The 10,579-nt window shown below is 34.5% G+C and overlaps 3 protein-coding genes across 3 annotated transcripts in view; 1 reads left to right on the top strand and 2 right to left on the bottom strand.

The window, feature by feature from the left end:
- Positions 1-1,470: 1,470 nt before the first annotated feature.
- LOC121223214 (heavy metal-associated isoprenylated plant protein 33) lies at positions 1,471-2,331 on the bottom strand. Its single transcript, XM_041104345.1, has 3 exons — positions 2,290-2,331; positions 1,901-1,976; positions 1,471-1,802 (listed from the first exon to the last, which is right to left on the bottom strand). The coding sequence occupies exons 1-3, from the start codon at positions 2,329-2,331 to the stop codon at positions 1,471-1,473; spliced, it is 450 nt and encodes a 149-aa protein (XP_040960279.1).
- Positions 2,332-2,509: 178 nt separating this feature from the next.
- On the bottom strand, positions 2,510-6,490 carry LOC107927208 (chloroplastic import inner membrane translocase subunit TIM22-2-like). Its single transcript, XM_016858237.2, has 5 exons — positions 6,349-6,490; positions 3,151-3,215; positions 2,973-3,045; positions 2,835-2,888; positions 2,510-2,754 (listed from the first exon to the last, which is right to left on the bottom strand). The coding sequence occupies exons 1-5, from the start codon at positions 6,488-6,490 to the stop codon at positions 2,510-2,512; spliced, it is 579 nt and encodes a 192-aa protein (XP_016713726.2).
- Positions 6,491-8,092: 1,602 nt separating this feature from the next.
- Positions 8,093-10,579, top strand: part of LOC121223213 (protein transport protein Sec24-like At3g07100) — a 14,726-nt gene continuing 12,239 nt past the window's right edge. Inside the window, exons 1-3 of the mRNA XM_041104343.1 lie at positions 8,093-8,319; positions 8,831-9,923; positions 10,029-10,167. Of these exons, the coding sequence (XP_040960277.1) occupies positions 8,892-9,923; positions 10,029-10,167 (1,171 nt within the window). The 5' untranslated portion in view covers positions 8,093-8,319; positions 8,831-8,891. The remainder of the gene's footprint in view (positions 8,320-8,830; positions 9,924-10,028; positions 10,168-10,579) is intronic.

Raw genomic sequence — 10,579 nt, 5'->3', positions numbered from 1 at the left:
AGTAAAATAAGGAAATGAAAGTGATACCCCCATCGTCTCATTGGTCGACCTCAACCCCTGTTATTTTGAGGTCATATCTAGTATTCAGAGTTTGCCTCGATCTGGTACCACTCTCGCGGCCTGCACCGAAACAATGCTTTACCCCTAGACGTCCAGTCAACTGTTGCGCCCCAACGCATTTCGGGTAGAACCAACTAGCAAGTTGAGGAGTATCAAAGAAAGTTGAATTGAGAAGTATGTTGCAGTATACTAAACTAAAGTAAGGATTAAATCGTAAAAATGTAAAAAGTTTGAGGTTCAAGTAACTTACTCAAAATTTGAGGAGTTGAAGCATAAATATGAGAAAAATGAAAAGACCAAAAGTGAAAATAACCCAATTTATTATGACGTGAAATTGGTGTGCAAGGATCATATTAAATAAGTGAAGAAATACGAAGGACTAAATCTTAATTTTACCAAAAGTGAGTAGTGATTAAGGATAAAATTTTAAAGAATCATGAAGGGTAAAATAATCATTACCCAAATTAGATAATTATATGATGTAATAAATAAGGAAGAAAAAGTGTTGAAACATGGAGAGATTTTCTCTAATTTTAAGATAATAACTTTTTTCCTTTTAATTTTTGTCTAGTTACCATATTTAATCATAATTAGATTTATTGTTTTCCATGATTTGATATAATTATCCCAATCACTATATATTCTTTGCGAAGGACTCAATCACTAAACTATACATTTACTTTAGATATGTAATTCCATTTAGTACGTATATGATTTACTAATTATGACATTTTTTTATCATATGGCTGAAATTTAAGTAACAATACTTGGACAATATTGAGTTCAGTTGACTGTTCAATGGACGACACTTTAAAGATTTTTTTTGGAAGAGTCCGTCCTTTTTAATAAAATTTAATAATTAATGTATATCTTTCGATTTTAAAAATCAGATTTAAGTTCAACTTTCGCTTTATGCAAATCAACTAAAAGTATCACCATAGATTAATATGTTAAATTAGTAGACAAGAAGAAGATTACGATTTAAGCGCATTTGAATCTATAATAATAACAACACAAATTAAAGTTATACTCGATAGTTAATTTGCAAGAAGTAACTTGCTTCATCTCTTGCATGAAAAGAGAGATGCTAGAAATTAGTTTGATATACAAAGGTGAAATAATTTCATATTCTTTTTATTTTATTTTGTTGATATCATGAAAAAATCAAATATATATTTAACACGAATATATTCGTTTATTTATTTTTTTATACAAGAAAACGAAGAATCCGAGAGCAACACATGATAATTATACATACTCCATTACCATTTCAAACAAAATAGTGAAGTATAAAAAAAAAAAAAACCTTCACCAAGGATAATACAACTACTAATAATAAGTACCGAAGATCCAATTATTAACTTGTAAAAAACAAAAGACAAACATGACAGTGTTGTCTGATAGTAACATTCACATAATCGTGCACTGAACTGGTTCACTGTCAAAATAGTGTAACGGCGGAGGCAGCATAGGAGGCTGAGGAAGATACTGAGGCGGACGCGGAATTGGATCATAAGGATGGTGGTAATATTGATGGTTAGCTTGCCAATATCTTCCATGGTGATCATCCAAAAACTGATGCCCATAATTTCTTCTCTCTGATACTTGGTTTCCATCTCTAGAGTCAATGCAGTACAACTGAGCATGTTTCCCTGCTTTTGCTAGCACTTTCAGAGTTTTTCCGGGGTCTACCTTACCCGAAACACGAGTGATACCGTTTGGATCAATGGAGAAAGTAGCGCCTGTAAGAAGAACAACAAAGAATCTGCATCACGGGACTATATATACATAAGTACATATGTATTATATCAGTCGTCAAAGGAGATCATATTCGGAATACCTGGAATTCCCTTGAGGACTTTGATCATGGTATTCTCCCAACCCGGAGTTTGAATATCGACTCTGAGGATGAAACTCTGCAAACAACCAAAAGAAAAGAATTAAACTAAAGTAATGAACACTTGAAAAGATAAAACTAAGAAGAAAAAAAAACGAAGATTTGGTGTTACAGTGAATTGAGATGATGAGTCCATTGAAATTTTTTGAATAAATTTCTTGACCAGATATGAAAAAGGATAACGTTTACAAGGAGATAAATAGCAGATATGGTTTGTATAGATAGCTTTTTAAGCAAATCAATGATTTGGGATTCAAATAAGGCACGATATCTTTAACAATAACTATTAACATATGGAGATATGGTAATAAATCAATTTGTAAGAATCTTACCATATAGGCATATGATGCTTGGGATATCCCTTTCCTTCCCATACATTAAAATGGAAAATTTTACCTTCAAGCAATCATATAATTGAATCGAGAACGGACATGAAATGCAACATAAAAGAAACAATTTCATATTTCTGCAACAAAACTTTGCGTGTACAGTCTCATCACTCGCACTCGCAACGATATACAGAAAACAAAAACATAAAGATGGCACCCCACATCAGTTAGCTGACCTAGAGCTGCCTTTATTTGGTTTTACTAAGGATTTGCAGAAAGAAGAAAAAGGTCCTTTTAGCTCATCTGGAAGAGGGAGTGAAATAGGGAGTGCCAAAGGGCGAGTTTCGTTCTTGTTTCTCACAGAAAATGAATGTGCCAGTGCTGCTGGTTGCTGCTTGTTAAGCCCTTCGAGGATAAACGATAATGCCCCAAATGTGAGACAGCTCTGTAGAAGTGTCTGTGGTGTACCTGCAAAACCATTTCAATGAAAAAAATAAGGTTCAAATGGAACCCTGTAAGCAAACGATTGAACCTTGAGATTCTCGTACCAGGGAAACTTAGAGCAAGTCCAGTGCAACATCCAGCTATGCCGGCATTAGTAACTGCAGAGAAAGACAGTGTTACTGTATATAAACATACCGATCATGAAAAAAGGGCGGTGTTGCTGTGTTTTTTATGAGGCATACCGTCATCTTTTCCCCGCAGCCTCTTTAAAAAGCAAACGACCAAACTGTGTACGCCCGACAAAACTGCAAATGTCTGTAAAAGGGAAAATTAGATATATAAGAGAAGCTAGAGATTTGTTCACTCGAGGGGGAAAACTAAAATTTAATCACATTGTTCTCAATCATGAGATTCTCATACCTTGGCATGAGAACCTGCCTCCACAAGGGAGCTTTTGAAGTCCTTCTTCTTAATCAATCCTGAACCTGCAACAAATGCATAATGGGAAATTTAAAGAAAGCGTAGACCTGATTTCTAAGCAGACAAATGAGCTGCACCAGACTGTTAATTAAAAGCCCCGAACCTGCCGAAAATGATTGCTCAGTGACTATAGGTTAAGCGGCCTAACCTTGAATTGCCACCAAAAGAAATAAATTCAGGGCATTAAACATGCACTATGCAGCAACCTAGAACACGAAAAAAAGCCTACAATCCGACTTCTCAGTCATCTAAAGCTTCAAACAATAAACATATTTCTTACCTTTTATAAAAGATTATTTATATAATAATCAAACAATAAATGAGTTCTAAACGAGGTTTATATAATTTATTAAACGAACTTCAATCAAACAAAAACAAGTTTATCCTGAACATGAATGAATTGAACATGCATTATTCCTATTTGGTTCCTTAAACAAACACGCTTCAAAATCCAGTTCATATTCTATTCTTTGGCTTGAGAAACGAATAGAAATCGAACTATTTATGAATTATTAAGGCTGTTTCACTTACATCCCTAACCATAGATGAACCGCAGTCACTGCTATACAAATTCTGATGCTTTGTTTTAAGGAAATTATCCAATCCAAATTACAATTTAAGATGCTGAAAATTCCATTTTTCAACGTTATGACCATCTCATCCACTCAACTGGCTACCATTTTCCCGTAACCACATTAAACTTCCACTTCCAAGTGTAATATTATATGTGTTTGTGCGTAATAATATGATAAAAAATCTCCTACAACAAAGCCAAATTTTTAAAGAGAAACGCTATATGATTCTGTATTCAAAGTTCCATTTATGAATAATATCAATCACCGAGGAATTTTTCTTCAAAAGAATAGAGATATGAGGTGAAACACCCCTAACTCTTGTCCTTCGCCAGAACAGGGTTACGGAACATTACCGATCTTTCCAGATCAAATACGAACATTTCATATCATTTAACATACATACCAAAATATAATCATAAATCACTCATATTGTCCCTTGTATAAGATTTCGCGGCCTAAAAATACACATTAGAAACAAATCTGAATTAAACCGGAAACTTAGAGGATTTTTCACAAAATTTCAAAATTTTTCCTATGTGCAGGGGATACACGCCCGTGTGAACGAAAATAGGCCATTTCAAGGCCACATTTCTCACCCATTTTGATATTAACCTAAACACAACATTTTAACACATCAATATATCCCAACAAACAATCAAAACAAGTCAAAATCATGTTTTAAACATAATATAACATCATTTATATATACACAAATACCTATACTTACCTATTTAATCCATCTAACTAGTTTACTAAAGTTAACTACAAATTGAATACAATAAACCTATATCATTCACATCAACATCACTAATGTGTCTCATTTTCAACCCAACATATATATATAAGCAAAATTATAATTATTAACATTCACACAAGACAAACTTTAATTAAATCCACACAAACCCTATACATGCCATATAAACCATATTGAACGTTTCAAAAACTATCGGAATAAGTTGGATAGTATGACTTGATGTGTTGATCGATCTTCCAACCTCTTGAAAATCTACAAAGACATTAAACAACTCGAGTAAGCTTAATGAAGCTTAGTAAGTTCGATAGGTTAAACATAAATCTTACCGAACCTACAATAACACATCAATTAAATAAATTCATTCAATGTAAACTCCTTACCAATGACAACTTCAATCGATGAATACACTTATTTCAAGTCAATACCAATAACAAACAACATGTTTTTCAATTTCAATTACATATTCACTTACCAAGTCTTCCCAAATCGGTGAACGACTTACAAATAAGAGTACATTATTTTCAGAAGCCCGAAGGCTGAACAGGAGCTCATGAGAGCTAAACAGAAACCCATAAGGGTTGAACGGAAGCTCGTAAGAGCTGAACAAAAACCCATAAGGGTTAAATAGAAGTTCAATAAAGCTGAACGGAAACTCATATGAGTTAAACAGAAGCTCGTGAGAGCTAAACGAAAAGTAAACACGAAATTTCGTAACAAATGCTGAACCTCGGTTTACTTGGGTAATTTTCCACATTTTCCTCCAATGTCGTCAATTCACCGAGTGCAGAATGTACTCAAATCCCGCGTTCCAATCGTTTCGAACATTCGATTTAAATTCATAACTTTAACAAAATTTCACTTTCAACAATAGATATGAATAAATACATAATACCATTCATCAATTCAATATATATTTATATATTAAAATTTAACCATACGAACTTATCTGGATTGAATTGTAATATTTGCAGAAGTTCAAGGACTATTTCGCTAATTTTCTTTTTTTACGAGTATTTACGGGTTCTTGATCTAAAATATAAAATTACTCATACATTAGCATATATTTCAGTTCCAATTCATTTCATAATTAATACCCTTCAATTTTTTAAATTTATACAATTACCCCAAAATTTTACAACTTTTGTAATTTAATCCTTAACTAGTTAATTTATCAAATGAACTAGTTTTTCTCAATTAATAATTTATTTAAATATTCTAGGCTATCATACAGCACTAGCTTAAGGAGCTCTCCTATGCCTGTTTTTGGCTGAGAATTGAAGAATTTTTTTTATCTAGAAACCTTTAAAATTTCAATTTGTAATTTTAATTTTGCTTTATTTACTATTTTGCCATTAAATGGCTATTTTTATTATTATTTTCACTACTTATGCAGCCCCATTTCATTTTGGCTTATTTACTCTTTAAATCCTCCCTATTTACCATTTAAGCCATTTAACCACTATTTCTTTAATTAATAAGTTTTGCACTTTTTTCAATTTAGTCTTTTTTAATTAATTAACTATCAAAACGTTAAAATTTTTTAACAAAACTTTGATACTACCTTAATGACACTCCATAAATATTTATAAAAATATTTATAGCTTAGTTTATAGAATCGAGGTCTTGATACCTCATTTTCTAAAACACTTGACCTAATAAATCTTTATAAAACACAAATTACTAATTCAAAAATCTTTTTAAAACCACATTTGTCTCGCAAATACTAAATATTAAAATTTACGAGCTTACTCGTCAAATTTGGTTGTCTCGAACCTTTGTTTCTGACACCACTGAAAATTAGGCTATTACATGAGAATTTGAAAAGACATACGGCGAGGGGATTGGAAATAGGAGGATTTGGGGTTATAGCTTTTAAAGAATTAAGATCAGGGCTAAGATTTGTTTCAACGTCAGTTTCAGTGGAAGAGCTTGATGAATCCAAAGCAACCATTGTTGTTCAAAAATACTTGCTTCTTTCCATGCTTTGGCTTTCTTTGAACAGGAAAAAAGAAATGCCCGATGTTTAATTTTGCATTTATCAATACGACATTGTTTGTCTCCCTTATTTGATTTTTAGGCAAACTACTTCCAAGGTCACTAAACTATTAGTGAGTTTATGTTTGGGTCACTCAACTTCAAAAAGTTACAAAATAGTCACTTAACTATTCGAAGTTTTCATATAAGTCACTAGGTTGTTAAAATCATTATTGTATGGCCTTCTCTATTCGTACTGTTTGAACCAATCGAAAACTCTCATTTCTTTTTTTTGCTACAGTTTAATTTTTTTCATGACTGTCAATTTGAATTGGATAATGGAGTTTTCCTTCCATTAATGATTAATTAGTTATTCTCTTTGTGTTTTCATGTTGCAAATACATAAAAGAGAGTTTATTTTGAAAAACAAACCAATATAAGACCACTCACATAAAACAAGCACATACCATTTGTTATATGCCTACTCCTAACCAAACCTAAGGACCACTCCTCGTGGTCAACTCTCAATGCAATTCCTTGAGAAAACCCCTTAAGAGAATTCATCGGACTCTAAGTTGTATGAGGGTCAATCCCTCAATGCAACTCCTCGAAAAGCAAATAGGGAAACAAATGGGATGCATGGCTGGTTTCCTTTATATCTTTGATCGTCACCCGCTTCTTTCTAGAAAATGCCTTTACTCCCCTAAGCGCCTCCCTCCCATGGAAACACCAGTTGGTTTTTATTTTTTATTTGTCTTCTTTTTTTTTACATTGGTTTGTATTGTTTTATCTTTTTTTTTTAAAAATTCGTTTCAGGTGAGTGAAAAGACAACAGAGCAAGTGAAGACTATTGAGACACTAGCAATATCAAGAAAATTAGAGAAGCAACCACAAGGCCGAGCAACAATGTCACCGAACCATTCGAAGCAATCTCCGATTACATCGGAGCTCTGATCTCCGGCATCGAAACTTTCCACACCTACTGGTAATCAGGGCAAGTCACCTTTCCCCCTTCCCCTTTTCGAGTACAAAGAAGGTAGCGCGAGGTCGCCATGGAAATTCTTCAAGGAAGCTCTGAGCCTCTCTGTGGATAGCAATGCCGTTGTTGATGCCAAAGGAAGCCTTAAGCCCGGGAGATCCGTACGAATACCTCTATATTATCTGTGAACCAATGCAAAGATGAGGTGGACAATAAAATAAACAATAGCAATCACCAAGCGTAATTGCAAGGCTCAAAGGCTGGAACATTACTGGATTCGAATCTCGAACCGAACGGAAAGCTCAAAATGAAAAAATATAAGGAGCAATTATATAATTTAACCTAAAATTTTCATTTGAAATGCTGATTTAATATGCCACGTCAGTTTACGTTACACCGTTAATGGCAATTAACGGCTTAGTGACCAAATATTGTAGCACGATAACATAACATAACATTTCAAACATAAGTGACTAAAATGTAACATGAGTAAAACAAAAGTGACTATTTAATAGTTTACCCAAAATTAAATAAAATAATATATTTTAAAGCCCAAGTAAAAAAGGATGTATTGTATATACATATATAAAATTACATCAAAGAAGGACGTAAAGATACGCTTCATGTTCTTTTACTATGTTTCTAAACGTCCTTTTTATCGATCTGTAATTTCAATTTTTCAACAAATCCTTCTTTCTTTTTAGATCTTGGCTTGGACAAATTCCTATTAATTTGATCTCCAGTTCTTTTTTTTTTTTTGAAAATCCTCGGCAAGATCTTCACTGGCCTGCTGCTGAAGCTGTACGCTGCTGAATACGACGTCGCCGGTTAGTCTTTGATTGGTTTTACGTTCCTTTTCGTTGGGACAATGTAAGGTTTTTGCTTATTTGGGAGAATGGTAGTTTTGGGTCTTGAAAAAGAGTAGTTTTTAGTAAAAAGAACTGAAGCTAAGCTGGTGCTAAGGAAATTGAATTTGGATTAGTTGATTGAAATTCAGTTAATGGGTGGTTATACTTATATTTTTTAATTTGAACTGTTTTAGTGGAATTTAGATTGGTTTTGGATTGAAAGAGTTTAAGTTTGTGGAAATTTGTTGGAATGGAATTGAATTTTGATTGTTCTAGTGTGCTGGAAGCTTGTTTTCATTTTTAGTCTATGTATTATAGTTATGTTGCAAAGACTGAATGCTTGAAACTGTATAGATTTTGATAAAAAGAAGGAAGAAAATCAGATTCTTTTCAATTTTCAATTATGTTATATGTGATCTTTAAATCATCATACTCGTAACTGTTTTAGTTGGAAGTTAATTTATCAATCCAGTTGTACTTTTCCTGGCAGGTTTACTTGTGCGATCACTCTTTAAGTAGTAGACATAGACATAGACATATTATTGAAAACCATGGGGACTGAAAACCCTGGTCGTCCGAATTTTCCCATGAGACCTCCCCCTGGCCCTTTTGCTTCTGCTCCGCCAACTATGACACCTTTTTCATCATCTAGACCTACCCCACCAAGTGCTCCCCCAACTATGACTCCTTTCTCATCAGCTGGACCTAGACCGCTAGCTCGTTTTAGCGATCAATCAGTACCACCTCCACCCATAACATCTGTTCCACCTGTTGGGGGACCTTATCAGCAATTTCCAACATCACCGTTTCCTTCAACAGCTCAATCCCCCCCTATACGTGCACCACCCGAGGGGCAGCCACCATTTCAACCTCGTGCCAGTCAAGTATCTGCTTCATCTGTTTCTTTCCCTCCACAATCACAAGTACCACCAGTGCCAATGGGATCTTCACCACAATCTGTAAATTTTTCTCCATCTGGTGTGAATGTTCCTCAACCTCCAACAGGTTTATTGTTTTCGGGGCCTAGACCCAATATTCAGCCAACTTTCTCCCCTCCAGATTCATCTTATTCTGCCACCAAATCCAATTTCCTGCCACCTTTTCCTGGATATCCAAGCAAGAAACCTGCAGTTTCACAAGCACCTTCACCTTTTCCTGCTCAGCAAGGAAGTTTTATGCCTCCTCCACCAGCATCATCTTCTCCCTTTTCTAGTCAGCAAGGAAGTTATGCTCCTCCCCCACCAGTAGCTGCTTCCTTGGGCTACCAGTCAAGGGGCCAAATGCAGCATCCTAGCTCTGCACCTCCTATTGGTGGCATCCAAAGCTTGACAGAAGATTTTAGTTCACTCTCTCTTGCATCTTTGCCTGGATCAATTGATCCTGGATGCGATCATAGAACACTTCCTAGGCCGTTGGATGGTGATGAGGAGCCAAGTTCTTTCACCAAGATGTATCCTATGAACTGCAATCCCAGATACCTACGGCTTACTACAAGTGGCATACCATCTTCTCAGTCTTTAGCTTCAAGATGGCATTTGACTCTTGGAGCTGTTGTCTGTCCTCTTGCGGAGGATCCTGAAGGGGTAAGTGTCTCAAGATTCAATAATAATTTCTTTTTTTAGATTTACAATAAGTGTATTTTGTTGAAGACTAATGTTTTTCCCGTCGATTACCTTTTTCCTATTCAGGAGGAAGTGCCAGTCATTAATTACATTTCAACTGGCATTATTCGCTGTAGAAGATGTCGCGCATATGTGAATCCCTATGTCACTTTTACAGATGCTAGAAGAAAGTGGCGCTGCAACATCTGCGCTTTACTAAATGATGGTAAACTCACTTAATTTAGGAAGCAAAAATATGTCTCAATGGTTGAAAGTTGAAAGTAAAATAGTTACTTAGTTGTGGCTAATGTGTACAAAATCCTTTTCCATGCCGTAGGTTCTTTTATATGTTATCAGCACTCGTTTTCCTCTTTGGAATGTTCAATTCTATTGAAGGCAATGAGCTCATGCTTCACTTATACTGACTTGCTTTAACAGTATATGTCAGTTTTCCGCAAGCTTGCTTGTTTTGGCCATCCACCTCTACATTTACTTTGAACTATCTCAAATCATTGTTAAAGTGCAAATGATAATTTTATGTTCTCAATTGAGCTAATGTCGGTTGTAGAATGGAATTTAATATAGCATATTAACTAACTGTTCTTTATTGCAATGTAATTTTGTTTTATTTTCAGTTG

Source organism: Gossypium hirsutum, chromosome D11 (assembly GCF_007990345.1).
Source record: "Gossypium hirsutum isolate 1008001.06 chromosome D11, Gossypium_hirsutum_v2.1, whole genome shotgun sequence".
Classification (NCBI taxonomy): Eukaryota; Viridiplantae; Streptophyta; class Magnoliopsida; order Malvales; family Malvaceae; genus Gossypium; species Gossypium hirsutum.
The sequence above is the reverse complement of the archived record's forward strand: the minus strand, read 5'-3'. Positions and strand labels throughout refer to the sequence as shown.